Source organism: Macaca mulatta, chromosome 14 (assembly GCF_049350105.2).
Source record: "Macaca mulatta isolate MMU2019108-1 chromosome 14, T2T-MMU8v2.0, whole genome shotgun sequence".
NCBI classification, from domain to species: domain Eukaryota; kingdom Metazoa; phylum Chordata; class Mammalia; order Primates; family Cercopithecidae; genus Macaca; species Macaca mulatta.
Window position 1 is genome coordinate 7906834 of NC_133419.1, and position 25610 is coordinate 7932443.

The 25610-nt window shown below is 52.4% G+C and overlaps 2 protein-coding genes across 6 annotated transcripts in view; one reads left to right on the plus strand and one right to left on the minus strand.

The window, feature by feature from the left end:
- The window catches only part of MRPL11 (mitochondrial ribosomal protein L11), a 248991-nt gene that overhangs the window by 168766 nt on the left and 54615 nt on the right, over nucleotides 1–25610 (plus strand). The window lies entirely within an intron of this gene.
- Nucleotides 1151–25610, minus strand: part of DPP3 (dipeptidyl peptidase 3) — a 29392-nt gene continuing 4932 nt past the window's right edge. For 2 of the 5 annotated variants that reach the window (XM_015113637.3, XM_015113636.3), the window contains exons 3-18: nucleotides 25446–25535; nucleotides 24069–24206; nucleotides 23409–23483; nucleotides 22749–22842; nucleotides 19422–19552; nucleotides 19179–19309; nucleotides 19047–19105; nucleotides 17887–18081; nucleotides 17617–17729; nucleotides 17163–17255; nucleotides 15624–15686; nucleotides 15398–15522; nucleotides 15137–15257; nucleotides 13600–13779; nucleotides 6311–6473; nucleotides 1151–1731 (exon numbers count right to left, since the gene is read on the minus strand). In XM_015113637.3, coding sequence (XP_014969123.2) covers nucleotides 1559–1731; nucleotides 6311–6473; nucleotides 13600–13779; nucleotides 15137–15257; nucleotides 15398–15522; nucleotides 15624–15686; nucleotides 17163–17255; nucleotides 17617–17729; nucleotides 17887–18081; nucleotides 19047–19105; nucleotides 19179–19309; nucleotides 19422–19552; nucleotides 22749–22842; nucleotides 23409–23483; nucleotides 24069–24206; nucleotides 25446–25535 — 1944 coding nt within the window. In that variant the 3' untranslated portion in view covers nucleotides 1151–1558. Of the gene's footprint in view, nucleotides 1732–6310; nucleotides 6474–13599; nucleotides 13780–15136; nucleotides 15258–15397; nucleotides 15523–15623; nucleotides 15687–17162; nucleotides 17256–17616; nucleotides 17730–17886; nucleotides 18128–18987; nucleotides 19106–19178; nucleotides 19310–19421; nucleotides 19553–22748; nucleotides 22843–23408; nucleotides 23534–24037; nucleotides 24207–25445; nucleotides 25536–25610 lie in introns of all 5 variants that reach the window. The other 3 variants (XM_077962112.1, XM_077962111.1, XM_077962113.1) reach the window with 3 other exon arrangements.

Here is a 25610-nt window from a genome sequence, read left to right on the forward strand (position 1 = left end):
CTCCTTCCCAGTCAGAGCCGCCTTTCCATGCGTCTGGGTCTTACAGTCTCTGGGTCAGCCACAGGGCCCTTTGGCTTCCAGGGTTGGAAAGAAGCCCCCTTCTTGCATTTATGAGCAGCAAAGCAAACTCCTCCTGTCTCCATCTTCATGGTTACCCGGTTGAAAAGGGGTCAGGTCCTGTCTTGCTGCCTTACTGTAGAGGTCCAGGCCCAGAGAAACAAAACATGAAGGTTATGGGGCAAATGCAGAGGATTCTGACTTAAGTTGAGTTTGTAGATTCCCACAACTTTTTTTTTTTTTTTTTTTTTTTTTGAGATGGAGTCTCGCTCTGTCGCCAGGGCTGGAGTGCAATGGCACGATCTCAGCTCACTGCAACCTCCGCCTCCCGGGTTCCAGCGATTCTCCTGCCTCAGCCTCCCGAGTAGCTGGGATTACAGTAGCCACCATGCCCAGCTAATTTTTTTTTTTTTTTTTGAGACGGAGTCTCACTCTGTTGCCCAGGCTGGAGTGCAGTGGCCGGATCACAGCTCACTGCAAGCTCCGCTTCCCGGGTTCAGGCCATTCTCCTGCCTCAGCCTCCTGAGTAGCTGGGACTACAGGTGCCCGCCACCTCACCTGGCTAGTTTTTTGTATTTTTTTTTTTAGTAGAGACGGGGTTTCACCGTGTTAGCCAGGATGGTCTCGATCTCCTGATCTCGTGATCCACCCGTCTCGGCCTCCTGACCTCGTGATCCGCCCGTCTCGGCCTCCCAAAGTGCTGGGATTACAGGCTTGAGCCACCGCACCCGGCCTAATTTTTTTATTTTTTAATAGAGACGAGGTTTCACCATATTGGCCAGGCTAGTCTGAAACTCCTGACCTCGTGATCTGCTCGCCTCGGCCTCCCAAAGTGCTGGGATTACAGGCGTGAGCCACCGCGCCTGGCCCCGGAACATTTAAAAATGCAAGGAATGCCACAAAGGAGAGCTGCAAAGATTGTGCTATGTTTAGCTCTGTGACTGCATATCCTCATCTAGAGATAACGTCAACATCCTGTTGTGGAAGGGAGGCTAAAAATGGCCCTCCTTGCTCCCTCCCCAGGCCTTGAGCCCATCACTCTGCTGGGAGCAAATGAGAAGACAGACAAAGGCAAGGAGGAGCCACACAAATATGGTGGTTGTCTCTAATATTTATTTGTCTGGTTATAAAATTAATATGTGAGGAGCACTGGATTAGGTGAGAACATTTTGAACCCTAGCTGTCACGTGCCACCTGTGGAATCTAGACCAGTGACTTCTCAGAACTGCCATTTCCTCATCTGGTAGACAGGATGGTGAGCCCTGTCTTGCTCACTCCAGGTATGGCAGTGCAGATGAAATGAGATCACAGAGGGGAAGCACTTGGCAAGCTGGAAAGTGCTGACAAATGGAAGGGGTTAGTGTCACCACCCTCAGCTGAGGTAGTACCAAGGTCCAAGATCCTGCCCCTCCCCCTCCCCTAGCCCCTAAAAACACACACGAATGGAGGGCCACTTGCAGCCTTGGTTTCTTGGAGTTAGGGGAGAGGCCACACATCTTCCTCAAGCCTGGCCAGATGGGGCCTCACTGGGGCCCTTCCAGAATCGGGCATCAGCTGTGGCCAGTTGTGTGAGGATCTCCTCCAACTCGGGTCCATCCTCTGGGAAACGCTCGGAGAAGGATCGGATGAGGCCAGCAGCCGAGGCCTCGTATTCCAGAAGCTGCACGTCTGAGTCTGGGGAGGAGATGGAGATAAAATAGCAGCAGGGAAAGGTTTGAATAGGGAAACTGAATCATCATAATAGTCTTAATAATCACAATCACAGCAGCAGCTGTTTCTTACTGAGCTCTGCCAAAAAGAACCTGTGCTCTACGTTTTAGGTTAATTACTTAATTTACTCTTTACACTAACCCTGTGAGGAAGGAAATACTACAGGGGGAGTATTAAATGCATTGCTGCTTTCATTCATTCAGTCAGTCAAATAAAGATTTAGGCTGGGCACGGTAGCTCATGCCTGTAATCCCAGCACCTTGGGAGGCCGAGGCGGGAGGATCACCTGAGGTCAGGAGTTTGAGACAAGCCTGGCCAACATGGTGAAACACTGTCTATACTAAACATACAAAAAAATTAGCTGGGCGTGGTGGCACGTGCCCGTAGTCCCAGCTACTCGGGAGGCTGAGGCTGGAGAACCTGGGTGGCAGAGGTTGCAGTGAATGGAGCTCATGCCACTATACTCCAGCCTGGGCGACAGAGTGAGATTCTACCTCAATAAATAAATAAATAAATAAATAATAAAAGGTTTACACCAGGTGCCACACTAGGTGAAACAGATACAGTCCTTGGTGTCCTGAAGCTCACAGTCCAGCAACAACTTCATCTGTCTACTGTGGGACCTGGGGCAAGTTTCCCAACCTCCTAAGCTTCAGTCTCCTCATCTGTAAAGGAGCTGTGGTGATGACATAGTCACACATTGAAGGGGTGCTCAACAAATGCTAGCCACCATGGCATCATTATCTCCGAGCCTGTTTACCAATTTGTTAAATGGGCTGTTCTGAGGGTCCCCTGAATACTCCTGGGAAGTACTGCTCTCAAACACATTTCAACTGCTCTAGCCCTTCTCTGCAACTTGTCATGTTCCATGACATCGCAAGCTGTACAGCAGCAAAGAGCACAGGCTCTGGAGTTCAAGTTCTGGCTGTGCCACCCAAAAGCTGTGTGACCGCAGGCAAATACACAGCCCCTCTGTGCCTCATTTTCCAGCTGAAAAATGAGGATAATAACCATTTCTCTCTGGGTTGTCAGGAGTTAATCCATAGAAAACTTTTACAGTGACCTGGCTGGGTGTGGTGGCTCACGCCTGTAATCCCAGCACTTTGGGAGGCTGAGGCAGGTGGATCACTTGAGGTCAGGAGTTTGAGATCAGCCTGGCCAACATGGTGAAACCCCATCTCTACTAAAAATACAAAATTAGCCAGGCATGTTGGTGGGCGCCTGTAATCCCAGCTTTTCGGAGGCTAAGGCCGGAGAATTGTTTGATTCGGGAGGTGGAGGTTGCAGTGAGCCGAGATCTCACCACTGCCTGCGGGACAGAGTGAGACTCCACCTCAAAAAAAAAAAAAAATTTTTACAGTGCATCACCATCACAGCCGTTGAAAATCCAACCTGTTCTTCAGATCTAGTGGGAACCACCACTTCCTCCCCAGAACGTTCCCAGATCCTCTTAAAGATGGATGCGATCTTCCCTCCTCTAAGTGTTCAGAGTTCTGTTTATATCTTTTGGCTGCTCATTAACACTTCCCTTGTGTGATTATTTATCTCCATATCTTATCATCCCCAATGAGCTGTCATCACCTCCGGGTCCCCAGTGGCTCCCCCATGGCTCGCACAGGGCTGGACATATCAAAGCAATTGATGGTACTGTCCATGTGGCTGGCATGATTTGTTAATGCACTCATTTGACAGCCACTGAGCAACTCCAATGTGCCAGGCTGTGCATGAGGCACTGGTGTATGCTGCTCCTCCCATCATGAGATGTGACCACCAAAAAAATGGGCAAGCGTGATGGGCACATGAAGAAAATAAAGCTGGGTGGCAGAATAGAGAGGGACTGAAGCAGTTACTTTAGGTTGAGGGGTCAGAGACAACCTCTCTCACAAGGTGCCATTTTACAAGGAGCTGAAGGACAAAAAGAACCAGACAGGCAAAGATCTGGAGGAAGATCATGCCAAGCAGCAAGAACAGCCTATTTAAAGGCTGTAGGAGTGGAGCGAGCTCAGTGGGTAGAAGAAACAGAAGGGTCGGGAGCCCGGAGTACAGTAAGCCAGAGAAGAGGTGGTGAGGCTGGCAAGGGTTGGGGCCAAATCCCAGGAAGCCTCTGGAGGGCACGGAAAAGCATCTAGAATGAGCGTCTTAATAAATACTTTTTCCAGCCGGGCACGGTGGCTCACGCCTGTAATCCCAGCACTTTGGGAGGCCGAGGAGGGCGGATCACCTGAGGTCAGGAGTTCGAGACCAGCCTGGCCAACATGGCAAAACCCTGTCTCTACTAAAAATACAAAAATTAGCCAGGCATGGCGGCACATGCCTGTAATCCCAGCTACTCAGGAGGCTGAGGCAGGAGAATCGCTTGAACCTGGGAGGCAGAGGTTGCAATGAGCCAAGATTGCGCCATTGCACTCCAGCCTGGGCAACAAGAGGGAAACTCCATCTCAGAAAGAAATAAAATAAAAGCTTTTTCCACTGGGCATGGTGGCTCACACCTGTAATCCCAGCACTTTGGGAGGCCGAGGAGGGTGGATCACTTTGAGCTCAGGAGTTTAAGACCAGCCAGGCCAACATGGAGAAATCCCGTCTCTACAAAAAATACAAAACTTAGCCGGGTGTGTAGTGCCAGATGCTCGGGAGGCTGAGGCTACAGAATTACTTGAGCCCCGGAAGCAGAGGATGCAGTGAGCCAAGGTCACACCACTGTACTCCAGCCTGGGTGACAGAGTGAGACCCTGTCTCAAAAAATAAATAAATAAACAAAATTAAAAATAAAAAAATAAGGCCGGGTACGGTGGCTCACGCCTATAATCCCAGCACTTTGTGAGGCCAAGGTGGGAGGATCACTTGAGGTCAGGAGTTCAAGATCAGCCTAGCCAACATTGTAAAACTCCGTCTCTACTAAAAAAAAAAAATTAGCAGCCAGGTGCGGTAGCTCACGCCTGTAATCCCAGCACTTTGGGAGGCCGAGGTGAGCGGATCACGAGGTCAGGAGATTGAGACCATCCTGGCTAACACGGTGAAACCCCGTCTCTACTAAAAACACAAAAAATTAGGTGGGCACGGTGGCGGGTGCCTGTAGTCCCAGCTACTCGGGAGGCTGAGCCAGGAGAATGGCATGAACCCGGGAGGCAGAGGTTGCAGTGAGCGGAGATCGTGCCACTGCACTCCAGCCTAGGCGACAGAGCGAGACTCCGTCTCAAAAAAAAAAAAAAAAAAAAAATTAGCTGGGTGTGGTGGCAGGGACCTGTTATCCCAGCTACTCGGAAGGCTGAGGCAGGAGAATCACTTGAACTCAGAGGCGGAGGCTGCAGTGAACCAAGATTGCGCCACTACACTCCAGCCTGGGAGACAGAGTGAGACTCCATCTCAAAAAAAAAAAAAAACCCACCCAAAAAACAAATAAATAAATGCTTTTTCCTCACCAATAATAGGTAATGACTTTTTACAAATATTATTCTATTTAACCCTCACAACTGCCCAGGACAATGCTTTTTTTTTTTTTTTTTTTTTTTTTGAAGAGCTGAGGTCTTGCTCTGCAGTCTTGAACTCCTAGGCTCAAGCGATCCTCCCACCTCACCCTTTCAAGTAGCTGGGACTACAGGCAGGGGCCACCATGCCTGACTCAACCACTCTTAATTTGACTCTTGGCTTCTCCACTAAAAAGGCATAAGCCTTGTGCAAATTACTCAAATTACTCTCTGTGCCTCAGTTTCCTTACCTGTAAAATGGGGATAACAAAAATACCTACCTTATTGGGCTACTGTATGGATTTAAAAGGTTAATCCCCAGAAAGCACTTAGAAACTCTAAGAAGGAATTCAGGTTCACTATAATATCAGCAAGCGGTCCGCAATGGCTTTGTGAATGAAGACACCAAAGTCTAGAAAGGTCAAATGACTAGGCCAAGGTCAAAGGGCGGTTCTGAAGCTGGTGCTCTAACCACTCCATAACACCACATCATCTTAGGTGTCTCAAGTGACAAACAGCAGGAAAGATGAATCAAGGGGTGAGAGGAAAGTGAAGGCAGTCAGGGGCTGGGTCCCCAGGGGGTTTGAATTCAAAAGATATAAGCACCTTGTGGCCAGGGCGAGGCTCCGGAATTGTCGCTTGAGAAGGAAGAGGGATGATGCAGCTGTTGATCACCATCCCAGATGCGACCAAGTCACACTGTCCACTGGGTTTCACTAGGCTTGCTGGGTCCCAGCTCCCTCCTGACCTGACCCCCAGCCTGGGTACCCAACAGGTCTAATCCTTTGGTACAAATGCCTGGCTTCCCCCTAAGTCTGCATGTTCTGCTATCCCCTGCTCTGGTGGTATTCTTCAAATCTTCTGTCACTGTCTTACAACTCGCATGACTGTGTGTGTGTCGGGGGGGTGGTGGGTGGTGACCGATACCAAGATTAGGGCCTGAGGTTTGGCACGGGAAGGACCCTGGCAGAAAGGGAAGGGCCATCCCAGGCTGCTCTCCCTGAGCCCTGGGATGGGTTCTTATTGCTTCCCAGAGGGCCCTGTGTGGTGCTCATTAAGGGAGCTCAAGAGTCCATTACCTTCAAGGCGAGTGTTGGGCTGAACGATGAGCTTCCGAGATTCCTTACGCAGCAGCACCGTGTCCCTGAGGGTGAGGAAGCACTCCGGGGGCGCATCAGTGACTGCCGCATACCCCTCGTACAGGGCCCGCCCTCCGGCCACATCCCCTGTGGACTTCAGCACCTGTGGGAAGGATGGAGTAAATGTCTAGGATGGGCACTTACCCGGTGTCCACAGGGCTCTGCCACAGGCCACAGCTGATTGTGGTCAGCCCTGGACAGTCTGTGCTATGGTTTGAATGTGTCCCCTCCAAAATTCCGCTGTTGAAACTTATGGTTAAGTTTCAACTTAACCATTAAGGCTCCTTCCTCACAAATGGGATTAAGGCCCTTATAAAAGAGACTTTAAACTGGGTGTGGTGGCTCACATCTGTAATCTTAGTACCTTGGGAGGAGGAGGCAGGGGATCACTTGAGCCCAGGAGTTTGAGACCAGCCTGGACAATGTGGCAAGACCCTATCTCTATGGAAAAAGTAAATAAATAAATAAAAGGCCAGCCATGGTGGCTCATGCCTGCAATCCTGGGCACTTGGGGAGGCCGAGGTGAGAGGATTACTTGAGCTCAGGAGTTTGAGACCAGCCTGGTTAACATAGTGAGACCTTGTCTCATCTCTAAAAAAAGGAAAAGAAAGAAAGAAAAAGGAAAACAGCCTTCATGCCTGTTTGGCCCTGTTGCCATTTTGCCTTCTCTCATGTGAGGCCACAGCATTCCTTCCAGTCCTCTCCTCCAAATAATTCGTCAACAAGGTATCATCTTGGATGGAAGGGGAGAGCAGCCTTCACCAGACAATGAACCAGCTGGTGCCTTGATCTTGAACTTCCCCACCTCCAGAACTGTCAGAAATAAATTTCTGTTCTTTTTTTTCGAGACAGAGTCTCGCTCTGTTGCCCAGACTGGAGTGCAGTTGTGCGATCTTGGCTCACTTCAAACTCCACCTCCCAAGTCCACGGTATTCTCCTGCCTCAGCCTCCTGGTAGCTGGGACTAAAGGCACCCGCCACCACACCCAACTAACGTTTTGTAGTTTTAGTAGAGACGGGGTTTCACCGTGTTAGCCAGGATGGTCTTGACCTCCTGACCTCGTGATCCACCCGCCTCGGCCTCCCAAAGTGCTGGGATTACAGACGCGAGCCACCACGCCCAGACACTTTTTTTTTTTCTGAGACAGAGTCTCGCTCTGTCACCCAAGCTGGAGTGCAATGGAGCAATCTTGGCTCACTGCAACATCTGCTTCCCGGGTTCAAGCAATTCTCCTAGCTCAGCCTCCCGAGTAGCTGGGACTGCAGACACATGCCACCACGTCCGGCTAATTTTTTGTGTTTTTAGTAAAGATGGGGTTTCACTGTGTTAGCCAGGCTGGTCTCCATCTCTTGACCTCGTGATCTGCCCTGCCCTGGCCTCCCAAAGTGCTGGGATTACAGGCGTGAGCCACCACACCTGGCCAATTTCTGTTCTTTATAAATCACCCAGCCTCTGGTATTTTGGTGTGTTACAACAGCACAAAACGGACTAAGACACCCTGCAAAACGCTGGGCCCAGTCACTTACAGGCAGTGTAACCTCGGACAAGTTACTAAACCACTCTGTCTCTAACACCTAAACAGGAATATCTCTAAACAGGAATAGTTCTGCTCTCTCACAGTGTTAATGTACTGAATGAGTGAGAAACACAGATCAGTGATTAGCACAGAGTAAATGCCCACAAAATTAAAGCTAATGTTTCTCATTTGATTATCTCATCTGACATGTAAACAAGGCAGGTATGACCATTACCCTTTATAAAATAAAACATTTCTGGTTGGGTGCGGTGGCTCACACCTGTAATCCCAGCACTTTGGGAGGCCGAGGCGGGCAGATCACCTGAGGTCAGGAGTTCAAGACCAGCTTGGCCAACATGGTGAAACCCTGTCTCTACAAAAATACAAAAACTAGCCGGGCATGATGGCGGTGCCTGTAGTCCCAGCTATTCAGGAATCTGAGGCGGGAGAATCGCTTGAATCCAGGAGGTGAAGGTTGCGGTGAGCCAAGATTGCACCATTGCACTAGAGCCTGGGTGACAAAGTGAGACTCTATCTCAAAAATAAATAAATAAATAAAATAAAAATAAAATAGGCCGGGCGCGGTGGCTCAAGCCTGTAATCCCAGCACTTTGGGAGGCCGAGACGGGCGGATCACGAGATCAGGAGATCAAGACCATCCTGGCTAACACGGTGAAACCCCGTCTCTACTAAAAAATACAAAAAAAACTAGCCGGGCGAGGTGGCGGGCGCCTGTAGTCCCAGCTACTCGGGAGGCTGAGGCAGAAGAATGGCGGGAACCCGGGAGGCAGAGCTTGCAGTGAGCCGAGATCCGGCCACTGCATTCTAGCCTGGGCGACAGAGCGAGACTCCGTCTCAAAAATAAAAAAAATAAAATAAAATAAAATAAAACATTTCTTACACATACAAGATATAGTATGTATACTGTAAATAACATTAAAACAGACACTGGGGCCAGGCGCAGTAGCTCACGCCTGTAATCCCAACACTTTGGGAGAACGAGGCGGGCGGATCATGAGATCAGTAGATCAAGACTATCCTGGCTAACAATGTGAAACTCCGTCTCTATTAAAAATACAAAAAGTTTGGCCAGGCACGATGGCTCATGCCTGTAATCCCAGCACTTTGGGAGGCTGAGGCGGGTGGATCACAAGGGCAGGAGATGGAGACCATCCTGGCTAACACAGTGTCTTTTAGCTGTCTCTACTAAAAATACAAAAAATTAGCCAGGCATGGTGGCGGGCACCTGTAGTCCCAGCTACTCGGGAGGCTGAGGCAGGAGAATGGCATGAACCTGGAGGGCGGAGGCTGTAGTGAGCCGAGATTGTGCCACTGCACTCCAGTCTGGGCAACAGAGCAAGGCTTCGTCTCAAAAAAAAAAAAAGGCTGGGCGCGGTGGCTCATGCCTGTAATCCCAGCACTATGGGAGGCCAAGGTGGGCGGATCACAAGGTCAGGAGATCGAGACCACAGTGAAACCCCGTCTCTACTAAAAATACAAAAAATAAGCTAGGCACGGTGGTGGGCACCTGTAGTCCCAGCTACTCGGGAGGCTGAGGCAGGAGAATGGCCTGGGAGGCGGAGCTTGCAGTGAGCCGAGATCGCAGCCACTGCACTCCAGCCTGGGCGACAGAGCAAGACTCCATCTCAAAAACAAACAAACAAACAAAATTAGCTGGGTGTGGTGGCACGTGCCTGTAATTCCAGCTACTCGGGAGGAGAATCGCTTGAACCCGGGAGACGGAGGCTGCAATAAGCCAAGAACTTGCCACTGCATTCCAGCCTGGGCAACAGAGCGAGACTCCATCTCAAAAACAAACAAACAAACAAACAAAAACAAAAAAAAACACCAAAAAGAAAAACAGACACTCATACAACCCCCACCTCACCTCAGAGTTAGTTCTACTGCTTCTGCTTGACTGCACTCTGTGGCTGCCCCCATCTAAGGAAACCACTATCCTTGATATTGTACTTTTTTTTTTTTTTTTTTGAGATGGAATCTCGCTGTCACCAGGCTGGAGTGCAGTGGCACGATCTCGGCTCACTGCAACCTCCACCTCCCGGGTTCCAGTGATTCTCCTGCCTCAGCCTCCTGAGTAGCTGGGACTACAGGCGCATGCCACCACACCCGGCTAATTTTTTAGTTTTAGTAGAGAAGGGGTTTCACCATGTTGGCCAGGCTGGTCTTGAACTCCTAACCTCAGGTGATCTGCCCACCTCAGCCTCTCAAAGTGTTGGGATTACAGGCATGAGCCACCGCGCCTGGCCTTTTTGTACTTTTAGTAGAGATGGGGTTTCACCATGTTAACCAGGCTGGTCTGAAACTCCTGACCTCAGGTGATCTGTCCGCCTCGGCCTCCGAAATTGCTGGGATTACAGGCGTGAGCCACTGCGCCCAGCTGGTGCTTTTTGCTAATAATGCAGATGTGAACATCCCTGTATGTCTCCTGATGAACAGATGCAAGTTTTTCCAGAACTGATTCTGTGTAGGTGACAGGAATGCACAACTTTAAGAGATGATGCTGCTGTTTCTTGAAATTCATATGTAATTCAGCCTTCCAAAAGCAGTGGGTGGCAGTCCTCATTGCTTAGTCTACTAAGTGGATGCTGGCAGTTATCAATTTCTGCCATGCTGGTGGGTATCAGTTGTAACTTACGTAGCTTAGGTCGAGCTTACCTAATTACTAACAAGGTTGAGCATCTTCCCTTAGTTGGTCAAGGGCAATTCATTTTCCTCTTCTGTTCATTTTTGCTTATTTTCTGTTGGGTTATCTTTTCTCCCTCACTTTTTTTTTTCTTTTTTTTTTTTTTGAGACGGAGTCTTGCTCTGTTGCCCGGGCTGGAGTGCAGTGGCCGGATCTCACCTCACTGCAAGCTCCGACTCCCAGGTTTACGCCATTCTCCTGCCTCAGCCTCCCGTGTAGCTGGGACTACAGGCGCCCGCCACCTTGCCCGGCTAGTTTTTTTGTATTTTTTAGTAGAGACGGGGTTTCACCGTGTTAGCCAGGATGGTCTCGATCTCCTGACCTCGTGATCCGCCCGTCTTGGCCTCCCAAAGTGCTGGGATTACAGGCTTGAGCCACCGCGCCCGGCCCCTCACTTTTTTTTAAAAAAGTTTTTTCTTTCTTTATTTTTTGAAACAGAGTCTCGCTGTGTTGCCCAGGATGGAGTGCAGTGGCATGATCTCAGCTCACTGCAACCTCCACCTTCCAGGTTTGAGCGATTTTCCTGCCTTAGCCTCCTGAGTAGCTGGGATTACAAGCGCCTGCCAATACGCCTGGCTAATTTTTTATATTTTTGGTAGAGATGGGTTTTACCATGTTGTCCAGGCTGTTCTCAAACTCCTGACCTCAAGTGATCCATCTGCCTTGGCCTCCCAAACTGCTGGGATTACAGGCGGGAGCGACTGTGCTCGGCTGAAAAGTTCTTTATGTATTTTAGATATGAACCCTTTGTTAGTACAGTAGTCCCCACAGATACATGGAGGATATGTTCCAAGACCATGTAGTACAGGGCCCTATATATACACTGTTTTTTCACCATACATACACATCTATGAGAAAGTTTAATTTATAAGTTAGGCACAGGAAGAGATTAACAATAACTACTAATAAAATAGAACAAATGTAACAAAATAATGGAATAAAAGTTAGGTGAATACAGCCTCTCTCTCAAGTATCTTTTTTTTCTTTTTGAGGCAGTGTGTCACTGTGTCACCCAAGCAGGAGGGCAGTGACGCAATCTTGGCTTGCTGCAACCTCCAACTCCCAGATTCACGTGGTTCTCATACCTCAGCCTCCTGAGTGGCTGGGATTACAGGCGCCTGCCACCATGCCCAGCTAAGTTTTGTATTTTTAATAGAGACAGGGTTTCGCCATGTTGGCCAGGCTGGTCTTGAATTGCTGACCTCAGGTGATCAGCCCGTCTGGGCCTCCCAAAATGCTGGGATTACAGGAGTGAACCACCACACCCAGCCTAAAAATATCTTGTTGTATTTTATTGCAGCTAATTGCAACCGCAGAAAGCAAAACTGTGGATAAGCGGGGACTAACCATATGTGTTGTAAATATCCTATCCTAGTGTAACACTTGACACCTTCTTTATGGTAACTTTTGATCAATGTTATCTTTTCTTTTTCTTTTAGAGACAGAATCTAGCTCTGTCGCCCAGGCTAGAGTGCAGTGGCAATCAGGGCTCACTGCAGCCTCTACCTCCCGTGCTCAAGAAATCCTCCCATCTCAGCCTCCTGTGTGGCCACGACCACAGGCGTGCATCACCATACTTGGCTATTTTTAATTTTTTTTTTTTTTTGAGACGGAGTTTCGCTCTTGTTGCCCAGGCTGGAGTGCAGTGGCCCGATCTTGGTTCACCACAACCTCCACGTCCTGGGTTCAAACAATTCTCCTGCCTCAGCCTCCCGAGTAGCTGGGATTACAGGTATGCACCACCACACCCGACTAATTTTGTATTTTTAGTAGAGATGGGGTTTCTCCATGTTGGTCAGGCTGGTTGCAAACTCCCAACCTCCGTTGATCTGCCCGCCTTGGCCTCCCAAAGTGCCGGGATTACAGGCATGAGCCACCGCGCCCGGCCACACTTGGCTATTTTTAAAATTTTTTGTAGAGATGAGGTCTCACTATGTTGCCTAGGCTGGTCTTGAACTCCTAGACTCAAGGAATCTAGCCTACCAAAGTGCTGGGATTACAGGCATGAGCCATCACACGCAGCCAAATTGATCATTTTTATTGGTATACAAAGTTCATATTGTATATTTACTCTCAGCATCACTCAGCCATATTTCTTACAGCTTATCCAACCTTCTCTCTGGGGCTGTTTCTTTTTCCTAAATTATATCCTGTAGAAGTGTTGTTACTGACGGTTTATTAATGGTAAACTGTTTTTGTTTGTCTAAAAATGTCCTTCATTCTTAAAGATGTCCTGGCTGGGCGCGTTGCCTCACACCTGTAATCCCAGCACTTTGGGAATTCAAGGTGGGTGGATCACCTGAGGTCAGGAGTTCAAGACCAGCATGGCCAACATGGTGAAACCCCGTCTCTACTAAAAATACAAAAATTAGCCGGGCGTGGTGGCGGGAGCCTGCAATCCCAGCTACTCGGGAGGTTGAGGCAGGAGAATCACTTGAACCCGGGAGAAGAAGGTTGCAGTGAGCTGAGATCGTGCCATTGTACTCCAGCCTGGGCAACAAGAGCAAAACTCTGTCTCAAAAATAAACAAACAAACAAACAAATAAATACATAAAAGATGTCCTTATTCTTTTTTTTTTTTTTTTTTTTTAGAGATAGGGTCTCATTCTGTCACCCAGGCTGGAGTGTAGTGGTACAATCATGGCTCACTGCAGCCTCCACCTCTCAGGCTCAAGTGATCCTCCCACTTCAGCTTCTGGAGTAGCTGGAACTACAGGCGCGCACTACCGTGCCTGGCTAATTTTTGTATTTTTTGTAGAGACGAGGTTTTTGCCATGTTGCCCAGGCTAGTCTTGAACTCCTGAGCTCAAGTGATCCGCCCTCCTCGGCCTCCCACAGTGCTGGGATCACAGGCGTGAGGCACCCGGTGTGCTTACATGTTTACTGGCTACCTTTCCTCACTGCAGCGTGAGAACTGCTCACAGCTTATTCTCCGTGCCTGGCACATGGTAACACTCTGCCCCTGGAGAGGTTGGCGGGGGCCCATCCAGGCGAGAGGGCTTTGCTTACCTGAAGCCTCCGCAGGAAGCGCTCTAGAGCAGGCTTGCCCACAGACCGGATCTTGCTGCGGTCGAGGCGGACCCGGGCATCTGGGCGCCCATCAGAGCCTGTGGTGGGAGTGATGGTAACGAGTCCCTCGCCAGCCTCCAGCAAGACTCTCAGGATCACAAACCGGGCCTGCATATGGGCCTGCCGGGGTGGGGAAAGACAGCATTTGTAGCCCATATCAAGTGCTTGGTCCTAGGCTTGGTCCTTGGTCCCAGTTGCTCATTTATTGGCAACTGTTATTGTCATTCTCCCCCACCCTGTGGGTCCTTTTCTGCTTATTCCCCTCCCCTCAAATGCTTCCTCCTTCCTCTGCTAACAGAGAGAGCAGGCTGCACTAGGAGACAGGGAGGCCATTTCCAGGTAGGACCTGGTGCCCATGCTCCCCATGTCACCCACCGTGATCCCTGCTCCTCCGGATCCCCCGAGGAGGACAGCAGCTACCCCCTCCAGGGTCCCCAAACACTTTCTCCTCCACAACCTTGTTTGTGCTCAAAAGGGGAACCAAGTAAGCGTCATTATCCCCAGTTTGCAGATGATAAAACAGAGGCCCAGAGAAGTGGAGGGACTTCTTTAGGGGCACACAGCTAGTAAAGGAAGAGCCACAACTCAGACCCACATTTCTGGACCCTGAATGATGTCACAATACCTCCTCAAACCACACCCATCTGATTTTGTCAAAAAGTTTCTATTGCTGGCAGGGCGCGGTGGCTCATGCCTGTAATCCCAGCACTTTGGGAGGCTGAGGCGGGTGGATCATGAGGTCAAGGGATCGAGACTATCCTGGCTAACACGGTGAAACCCTGTCTCTACTAAAAAATACAAAAAATTAGCCAGGCGTGGTGGTATGCGCCTGTAGTCCCAGCTACTCAGGAGGCTGAGGGAGGGGAATCACTTGAACCCGGGAGGCGGAGGTTGCAGTGAGCCAAGATCACGCCCCTGCACTCCAACCTGGTGACAGAGCGAGACTCTGTCTCAAAAAAAAAAAAAAAAAGAAAAAGAAAAAAAATTTCTATCACTTACCCCATGTCCAAAGGACACAAAATGGAGCCGTGGCACTGAATGGCCCTGGAGGCACTGTATAGATGCGAATCCTGGCTCTGCCACTTAGTGGCAAGTTGCATCATCTCCTTGTGCCTCAATTTCTCTTCTCAAAATGAGGGTAACAACAGCACCTACCTCCTGGCGTAGTGAATTCATGGAGGGCGCTTAGAATTGTGTGTGGCACAGAGGGCGTCAACTGCGAGGAGTCCTAACAAAATCACCTCATCTGATTCACCGTGAAATGGTGGCCGGGGAGAGTCCTACTCCCACTTCACAGACAGGAACTCTGGGGCTCACGAGAGTGATGTGACTTGCCCCCCAAACAGTGGAGTCTGGCATTAAACCCTGTTCATCTGCCTTAAAGGTACAGCGGTCCCATCCTTGCACCCTGCTCTTGGCAGGCTGATCATCCTTGTAGGCTCCCTTCCGCCTCCTGGGGGCCCCACCCAGGCCCCACCTGTCGCCAGTTGGAGGCCTCAGGTGTGTAGAACTCCAGAGCGAGCAGCCCAGCCCGAACCATGTTGAGCCAGTTCACGTAGATCACGTCCTCCGCATCAGCCCCCTCAAAGCCAAAGATCCTGTGAGACGGGCAGGCAGGTGGCAGGATGGTCAGAGGCTACCCTGTCCCCATTCCACCGGCCGCCACCACCCACCCTCCATGCCCCCAGGGCTGGCCACTGCACCGGGACAGCCCACCCCTTGGCTTTGCTGCTCTTACTCCAGCACTTCCGGGTGGAGACAGAGGTAGAGGCCCACGCTCTCAGCCCGGCACTCTTCGTAGCTGGAGGCGATGGTGCTGAACTTGCTGTCCCAGGTCTCCCCGCTCCGATACCAGCTCTGAATCTGGAAAAAGAGCTCCACTGTCAGGCTTAGGGTGGCCACTGCCCCACCCCACCTGTGCCCACCCTCCCAGCACCCTGGGGCTCTACTGAGGCCTCCCTCACCTGCTCGCCCGTCTCTGGGTTGATCACTGTCTCCTGGTCAAAGTTGAATGCTCCTTTTTCATCCTGCAGAACACAGGCTGGGTGAGGGAAAGGCACCCCCAGCTGGATCCAGGCCTCCAGCGCCAGAATCCACGGGCCCAGAGAGTGGCTCAGGAAGGCAAGTGGGAGCGCAGGAGCAGCAGGTCCGTCCACACACTGATGCCTGCACAGCCCTGAGCCCTGTGACGCTGGCTGCCTCCTCAGAGCCATCAGGAACGCGAGAACCAGAGATGCCTACCCCACCGCACAGAGAGGAGAACCGAGGGCCAGACAGTCGAGGAACTTGCCCCAAGTCCTGTGAGGACCCAGATCTGGTGTCTCCAGACCCCAGTAGGAGATGCTCCAATGGGTGGGCCAGAGAGCCCAGCTGTGCCCACCATGGGCTTCTGGTCTGGCTCCTGGCACTGCCACTCCCACTGCATGCCATGCGTCTTTCATGCAGCATCCTTTTAATCCTCACAACCATCTTCCGAGGACAGTGCTACTATTATCCCACTTCACAGACGAGGAAACTGAGGCTTGGAGCCTAAGAGCCCCAAACTGGAGTCAGAGCACACAACCTCCGTGGATACTGTCTCTCAACACTAATACCTGTTTGCTGAGGACCTACTGTGTGTCAGGGCTTACTGTCTTCACCTTTACTCCTCACAACAGCCCACACAGCAGGGGTCAGGAATCTCATTTTACAGATGGGCCAACTGAGGGTTGGTGAAGGAGCTGACTTATCCAAGGCTACACACAGCCTGGATAAAGTCTGGCCAAGGCGTTTCGCCAGCCTGCTGCCTCAGCAGCTGTTCTGCGCATCCTCCTGACCCCGGGGCCCAGTTCCAGCCCTTCCCCATCCAGGGAAGCAGCCCCACACCCCAAGAAGCAGGGCCCACCAAGAACCCTGCCCTCGGAAGGGAGGGGCCACACCCCACCCCACTTCTGGTCATCTCCATGCTGGGGGTCCACATCAGCTTTTCAGCCCCCCATAAAAGGTTGTCTGTGTTTCCATATTCCCTGGGTAGGTGTGGAGGGGACTCCAGTCACGCTGGCTGGCTGGCAAGAAGGGGCTGCTCTGGGGAGAAGTGGCTCCCTACGATACCTGGAAAAGCCCAGGCTCCACGGAACAGCAGCGCAAACAAAGATAGCACTGCTGCCTCAGATGGGAGCACCCAGAGATGCCCCCTACCCCCAGTGTCTGTCCTGGGGCTGCTGGAGCCACGCCCTTAGGGTGTGCTTCCTTAGCCTGAGCCAAGCAATTCCTCCTGGTGTGGGGAACAGCAGCTGAACTGTCCCAGAGGGCCCTCTACACCCCGGCTCTACACCAGGCCTCTGAGCTCCTGGGACATCTTGAGGAAGGGCAAGACAGGGTCTTCTCTGCTTAAGGGGCCGTTTTCCCCACCCAACCCACAGCCCCTGAGGGCAGAGGCTAGAGCAGCTTCACCACTGGGTAGGGCAGGTTGTGGGGAGTGGAGCTGTGGGCTGGGGTACCAGGGCTGGCCGCTGCCTTCTTACCTGTACGAAGAGCTTGCCGCTGCCATGGCCCAGCAGCTCGTGCAGGCCCACCTGCACATCGAAGGAGGGCCCCTTCCAGAGGATGTACAGATCCTGCCAAGACAAGCAGAGACCTGCGCTGTCCACTGGCCGGCCCTGGCCACAGAGCCTGTCGGCCTCCCCTCCCCCGGGCCATGGGCCCATCTCAGTGCATGTACTTGGTAAAGGCCGACTGTGCTCCACCCCACAGCCCATCTCATCCTTGCAACAACCCAGGAGGAAGGGAGGGATGCCCCCCTAGTGTGACCCGAGAAGAAACCGAGGCTCCAAAGTCCGCACGGTCATGTGGTTGGGAAGTGGCAGAGCCAGGATGGAAGCTGTGTGCTTTCCTCTCTACTGCTCTGGGCTGTCTGCCTTCCCGAGTCCGCTGAGGAAGGTGAGGCCCAGCCCCAACCCTCCAACTGCTGGCACCCACCTTGTCATCCTCCTCCAGAAAGGTGAGCTTCTCCCGCTGCGTGGCGTAGGCCACAGCCAGCACATTCCCCAGTGACACGTTCTTAAAGCCTTCCGTCTGCCTCAGGTCATCGTCTGGAGAAGGCGGAGGAGGACCAGGAAGAAGAGGCAAGGGTCAAAGGTCACAGACAAGAGGCACAGGGCAGTTTGTGGAGAGTGTGTGTGTGGAGAGGGAGGGGCGACTCTAAAAGGAGGCTTCTGGGGCTCGGGGGCTGGGCCTGCCAACACTTACAATTGGGGATGTTGATGCCAGCAGGGATGCCGGAGCCAGCAAAGGTGAGAACATCCAGGGAGGTGAAGTCGGGGGTGAGGAACTTGTCCTTCTCAAAGGCTGGGGGCCAGGGCAGCTCCTTCAGCAGCTGCTCTGCGCTCGCCACTAGCCGCTCAAACTTGGCACTCATGGCCTTGTTCACCACAGCTACGAAACCTGCAGGGGAGGGAGGGAGCTGTGGCTTGGCAGGGTTCCAGGAGGGCTCTCACTTCACCCTACTCCAGCCATCACGCATGTACTGAATGCCTACTGTATGCAGTCACCCTGGGCTGGCAGCTGGGGACAGCAGTGACCCAGGTCTGGGCCCTACTAGGTCAGGACCTGGACAGGAAAGCTGCAGCTGCACAAACCTGTCTTCCCCTCAGGCCCCTGGGCCGCCTGCCCCTTCTCCCTGGGCCTGGGTCTAGCGGCTCACCCCTGAGCCCCAACAGGCTGTGTGCTCTCCTCCCAGACTAATCTCTCCGGCTTTAACAGGCAGATGCTCAGACTCTTCTACATCCAGCGGCTGGGGAGGATTAGGGCAGCCAGAGAAGTGGCTGAATCCTCAGGCTGGATGCCCTGCCTTCCACAGGTGGGTCCCCTGGGGAAGGGGGTGGGGGCCGAGGCAGCCTGCCACCAGCCTGGGATGACAGCCCCAGGTCAGGTCCAGTCACAATGTCCATCCTGCTTCCAGCCACTGAGTGTAGCAGTCTGCATCCTAACCGCACTGGTGCTGAGGTCAGGCTATTTGGCCCAAGGTCACACAGCCTGGAAGTGGTGAAGCTAGGCTTGGGAGGCACATGTCTACCTGGAGCCTGTGCCCTGACCAGACACCAGAGGCAGCACAGCAAAGTAGCTCAGAGCCAGAGTTTCTGGGTCACCCCCCAACTGTGCCTCAGTGCTCACACCTGCTAAGTGAGGATAAACATCCTCATGGGGTGAACTCTAAATTAGTTAATATAGCTAAGCTTCTTACAACAGTGCCCAATACACTGTAAATGGTGTTTATTTACGATGGCTGTTGTTATTGTTATGGTTATGGCTGAGTGGGGGTGGGGAGAACCATCAGGGGACACTGGACACGTGGACTTGGATGTGGGGGAAGGGACTGTGACTGACCTCCTCCTCCCCGAGGAAGTTACCTTCAAATTCTCCTCGGGAACCAAAGGGGTCACGGTAGCTCTCGATGAACCCGATGTAACTGGGGGAGAGAAGGGCAGAGGTGGAGGAGGGGCGGGCAGGAGGGGGCGGGTGGGGTGGAGCTGGCGGCTCACCTCTCCACGATGGGGCCTTTGTCCTGGATCCAGAAGCGGGAGCCCCTCTTGTGGGCCTCGATGGAGCCCTGGGTGAAGCTCTCTATATACTGGGCCAGCATCTGCCCCTGGTGGCTGTTGGCTGCATACACCTGAGGTGAGCAGGAGTCGGTCAGCCTTGTGTGAGGTCAACCCACCTCCACACCAGCTTTGCTGCCCAGAGGGGTCCTCAGCCCGCACACCTCAGTCCCCAGCCAGTCCAACCTTGGCTTTCTCCAGCTGCTCCACCACCTTCTGGAGGATGGGCGCATAGTCCCCTCGGGTCACCTGGAAAGGGCTTCCCCGGAATTCATAGCTCTTCAGCTTGGAAGTCATCTCAGAGTCCAGGGAAGGCTCTGGGGAAAGAAGGTGTCACTCAGAGAAAAGGCCGGAGTAAGACACCTCCGTCAGCTTTTCCCCGTAGCACTCTTTCACTCTAAGATCTTCAATGGCTCCCTGTAGCCAACAGACATGAGTATAAACTCTCGTCTTCCAAAATATATATATCAGCCGGGCACGGTGGCTCACACCTGTAATCCCAGCACTTTGGGAGGCCGAGGCGGGCAGATCGCCTGAGGTCTGGAGTTCATGACCAGTCTGGCCAACATGGTGAAATCCCGTCTCTACTCAAAATACAAAATTAGCTGGGCGTGGTGGCAGGCACCTGTAATCCCAGCTACTCAAGAGGCTGAAGCAGGAAAATCGCTTGAAGCCAGGAGACACAGGTTGCAGTGAGCTGAGATCGCGCTGCTGCACTCCAGCCTGGGCAACAGAGAGAGACTCCAGCCCAAAAAAACAAACACAAAAATGAAAACAAAAAAACCCAAAAACTAAAAAACAAAAATATATGTATCACATAACATGTGCTTTCCATGTGTTAACTCCTTTAAGCCTCACTCTAACTCTGGGGGGAGGCAGAAATTATCATCTCCATTTCACTGATGGGAAACTAAGGCATCGAGAGCTTACGTGGACAGCAAGTAGCAGATTGGATTTAAAAAGACAGTCACATCCCAAACGTAATCAACAGTCCCACGGGGAGACAAGAGGGTGGCTGGGAAAAGGAGCTGTGACGATAGCAGAAGGGAGCTGGAGTGAAGTTGGGGGGGCTGGGCAGCCTTCCAGAAGCTGGAAAAGGCAAGTGGGGGCAGGTTCCTCCTGAGACTCCAAAATGAATGCGGCCCAGCCTTGCTTTTAGACTCTGGACCCCTGCAACTGTAATAAGTTCATGTTGTTTTGTGCCACTAAATTTGTGGCAATTTGTTACAGAAGCAATGGGATGTTTACACACTATTGTATTTTCCTTGTTGTCTCTGATCAATAAAATATACTTCAAGGCTATGTAAAAACAAACAAACGAGCAAAAACAGCCACAATATTTCCTGTCTTACACCTTTTTTTTTTTTTTTAATTTGAGATAGGATCTTGCAAGGTTGCCCAGCTGATCTCAGACTGCTGGGCTCAAGCGATCCTCCTGGCTCAGCCTCCTGAATAGCTGGGATTACAGGTATGAGCCATCATGTCCAGCTCAACTGTGACTTTGCCCATGGAGACATGGGATGTGTTCCCTCCTCCTGAAGCCAGGAAGGCTGTGACTTCAGCAGCAGGGACACCATGTGCTGAGGCCAGGTCACACAAGGTGAGCAGGCCTGGCTCTCCTGGGAGGCTCACTCTGGGAGCCCAGCTACCACAAACAATAGGAGGGTGCCATGTGATGTATTTTAGTCAACAGCGCAGCTGGGTTCCAGCCGGCAGCCAGCACCTGCGTGTGAGCCAATAAGCCTGGGGATGCTTGCGGCCCCAAGCTGTCGAGTCTTCCCAGCTGAGGCCCCAGACACGGTCACCCAGCAACCGGCTGTTCCTACTGTGCTCTACCTGCATTCCTGACCCAGTGTCCGTGAGCATGAAAAGGCGGTTTTGTATCACTACATTTGGGGAGCATTTGTTCCACAGCAATAGATAATGACCCACTCAGGCAGCCCGGCTCCAGGGCCACATTCAACCACTGCCTGACACTGCATCCTGTACTGTAAGTATAAGCCCAGCTTATATTCCAGTGAGATCAACTCCTGTTCCTCTGAACCCACATCTGCCATCATCTCCCCGGTGGAAGCTCAGATCCACCAAGCGCTGGGCACCGGGGAGACAACAGTGGATGAAACACACAGGCCCTTCTCTTGCAGAGCTTGTAGTCAGGAGAGCTACTGAGTGTGGCAATGGGAAGAGAGAAGGGCATGGACTTAGTTATGGGAAGATGGGGAAAGGTCCTGGGGAAGGCAATGTCCATGCATGGCCTAGAGCATGGGGAGGAGGTGGCCAGGGGACAAAGAGAGGCTGGAGGGGGTTCCGCATGGGAAGTGGGGAATAGATTGTGCAAAGACCTGGACAGGGGCCAGGCGCGGTGGCTCATGCCTATAATCCAGCACATTGGGAGGCCGAGAGGCAGGCGGATCACCTGAGGTCAGGAGTTTAGGACCAGCATGGCCAAATGGCGAAACCTCGTCTCTACTAAAAATACAAAAATTAGCCAGGTGTGGTGATGGGCGCCTGCAATTCCAGCTACTCTGGAGGCTGAGGCAGGAGAATCGCTTGAACCCAGGAGGCAGAGGTTGCAGTGAACCAAGGTCGCACCACTACACTCTAGCCTGGGCACTCCAGCCTGGGCGATACAGCGAGACTCTGTCTCAAAAAACAAAAACAAAAACAAAAACAAAAGACCTAGAGAGGGTCCGTGAGAACTGGATGCTGTTGAGCATGGCCAGAGCACAGAGTCTGAGTGGGAGGATATGGAGATGAAGCAGGGGCTGGGGTGCAGGTAGGGAAAAAAGAGCCAGGTGGCAAAAGTCTTCATAAAGGCCTGGACACTTCTGTCCACACTATTTCCTCTCTCCTGGGAATGGATCCCAATTTCCCCTTGAGAATATCACCCCAGGTCCTACTACTACTACCCCAAGTGCAGTTGGTTTGGAAAGGGCCAGCCTCTTTTTTTTTTTTTTTTGACCTGGAGCTTTGCTCTGTCACCCAGGCTGGAGTGCAGTGGTGAGATCTTGGTTCACTGCAACCTCTGCCTCCTGGGTTCAAGCGATTCTCCTGCCTCAGACTCCCAAGTAGCTGGAATTACAGGCACATGCCACCATGCCTGGCTAATTTCTATATTTTTAGTAGAGACGGTGTTTCACCATGTTGGCCAGGCTGGTCTCAAACTCCCAACCTTAGGTGATTCACCTGCCTCAGCCTCCCAAAGTGCTGGGATTACAGGTGTGAGCTGCCACGCCTGGCCTGAAGGGCCAACCTCATCGCCTGACTCCAGAGTAGGCTTGAGACCAGGTTGAGCCAATCAGAGACCTGTCCCTTGCCAGCCCTCAGGGATTGGTTCACAGACAAATAGGGGACTGATACAGAGAAACTAGAGCCATTCCCAGGCCTTATGTAGAAACTCCTGGGAGAGAAGGATCCTCTTTGTGTGGGAGTGGCAGGGCTGGCAGGACCTGAGCCACCCAGGTCCAGAAATGCCTGGGAGGGAGCAGAAGGGAAGCCTGGGGTTAAGCTCACCTGAGCCAAGCACAGAAGCCAGCCGCACCTCGTAGTGGGGCTTCCCTTCTCCATCGACCTCTTTGAAGAGCCGGGTGTTATAGGCACTGAGGTTCTAGAAGAGACCAGGGCAGGGGTTGAGAGTGAGGTCTGGAGAGGCCAGTGGGGTGGGAGGAAGGAAAATGGGTCACCCCCCGGGGAGAAGGCATGGAGGCAAAGCAGGCTGGGCCTTCCAGGTTGGCTGGGAGAAGCGGGAGAGAGTGGGAGTGGGCAGCCCAGGGCCGACTCTCCTGCTCTGCTCGGGACACTGTGCACTTCTACTAAGCACTGACTCCAACCACTATGCCAGGCACTGCATGGCCTCTGCGAACCCAGGGCTACCGGAGGTGGGTACCACTTCACAGACATGGAAACTGATCACATGGCTGGTGAGTGGCTAAGCTGGGAGCTCCACTGACACGTGGACCCCAGAGCCTCACACCCCTGTGGCCTGAGGTCCTGGTTCCTCGCCCAGCCCTGAGGCTGTCATTAGGCTCTATAGCCTGGGGTGGGCAGGGGTGTACCTTCCCTAGTTAGCAGGGAGTAGTCAAGCAGAGACCCAGGAGTGGTCACCAGTTGTGAGGGGCTGGGACTAGGAACTCCACCAAACCTCTGCTACCTTGAGCTCCCCTAACCCCAAACCTGTGAGTCCAGAAAGTCCTGGGCCAATTTGGCATCTTCCATGGTACAATTCCCAGAGAAATAGGTGGTGATTCCCTGTTGGGGAAGAGAGGGGACAGGAGAAAGAGGAGGTGCCGAGGTCAGTGCTGCAGGGACGTCATCTTCCCAGGCTTCCTGCCCCTCCCTCCTTCCAGCAGCGTCTACCGCTTACCCCTCCATCTACTTCCGGGGAAAAAGTTATAAAACAAACAGATGCTCATTTCCAGCATTCCTGCAGCCCTGCCCGTGCCTCTCTCAGGCTGGCCCACCCCTAAGGCTTCCCAAGGTCCTCGTCCCATGCAATGGATGCGGCCTCCAGAGGTGGGAAACCTGGGACCCCCCTCCTTCCCTGCTGTCCCCTCCTCAGCTCCCTCCACCTCCAGGCTTCCTCTCCTTCCCTCCATCAGCACATGGCATCCTGTGTGCAGAATGTCAGATCTGGGAGGGCATTCAGAAAGCATTTGACCCAACCTGCTTACCATTCTACAGATGACAAAACTGAGGTCTGCAGTGGGGAGCAGCATTGCCTCAGGAGTGTGAGGCAGAGCCCACTGCCTCCCCATCCCCTTTCCTTCCCTCCTTACCAGGTGGCCTCAAAGAATTCCCTCTACCCCGTCCCCTCGGGGGAGTCAGGGGCCTCACCTCTTTCCCCAGTCCGAGGTGTCGAAGCCTTGGCTCCAGAGAGAACATAAGCTCCCCACAGGTCTGCCAGAGGCCCCTGACTTCTTCGGGGTGCTGCTGAGCAGCCTCACTCCCTAGGATCACCTGTTCCAGCTTTTCCTACAGGGAAAGGGAAGCCAATGGCCCAGTCACACCACCCAAACCTGCCTTCCAGAGCCTCCCTATCCACTCCTAAGCTCTTCTCCCATGGTCTAAGAGCTTTGGCTCACTGTGTGGTCCGTGGACCAGCAGCACTGGCAGGGCCTGAGAAATGTCAAGCCTCCATGTGTGGTGGCTCATGCCTATAATCCCAGCACTTTGGGAGGCAGAGGAGGGAGAGATACTTGAGGCCAGGAGTTCAAGACAAGCCTGGGCAACATAGACAGACCCCCATCTCTACAAAGAATAAAGGCCAGACGCAGCGGCTCATGCCTGTAATCCTAGCATTTTGGGAGGCCAATGTGTGAGAATTGCTTGAGTCCAGGAGTTCAAGACCAGCTTGGGTAACACAGTGGCATTCTGTCACTACAAACAATTTTTAAAAATTAGCCAAGCATCACAGTGGCAGGCATCTGTGGTACCAGCTACTCTGGAAGCTGAGGAGGATCACTTGAGCCTAGGAAGTTGAGGTTGCAGTGAGCTGTATCTGTGCCACTGCCCTCCAGCCTAAGTGACAGAGTGAGACCCTATCTCAAAAAAAGAAAAGAAAATTTAGTTGGTGTGGTGCTGCACACCCATATTCCCAACTACTTGGGAGGCTAAGCCAGGAGGACCACTTGAGTCCAGGAGGTTGATGCTGAAGTGAGTCATGATCACACCACTGCACTTCAGCTTGGGCGACAGAGCAAGACCCTGTCTCAAAGCAAAAATGTCAAATCTTGGGTCCACCACAGACCTGCTGAATCAGATGCCACATGGCAGCATGACCGCCAAGTGACTTGTATGCGTGTTAAAGTCCCAGCTCTTATACCTGCTGTAAGAACCACCTGTGCCCTAGATAGGCTCAAGCCTCATAATCCTGGGAGGGATGCCCCCAGCCCCGTATTTCCCACTGTTCCTGGTGATGACCAACAAGCTCCATTTTTGAGAGCACCTGAAAGTTCACAGAACACTTCCACATCTCGCCCTTGTTCGGCCTGCAGATCAGCAGTCAGGGAGAGCTGTGCTTTTCCTTTACACACGAAGAGGCCGCGGCACCCAGTGAGGCTGGTGACACTCACAGTCATGCAGGGTGGCAGCAACAGGGTCCATGTTCTGCTCAGGGCTTCTGACACTCCAGTTGGGGCTCCTTCTACTGCATTCTCCACCCCTACCCCACCAGCCCCCATCCCCACCTTCCCCAGCCCTCCTTTGGCTCACCTTGGGCAAGTTGGGAACAAACTTGGTGTCACCAAAGGACTTGTAGTTGCCCATGTTGGAGTAAACACCCGCGGCATAGACCAGGAACGCCTGAGGGGGGAGACAGGCATCAGAGACCCAGGAAGCACAGCCTCCCTGACCCCAGCAACACCCCCTCCTGAGATG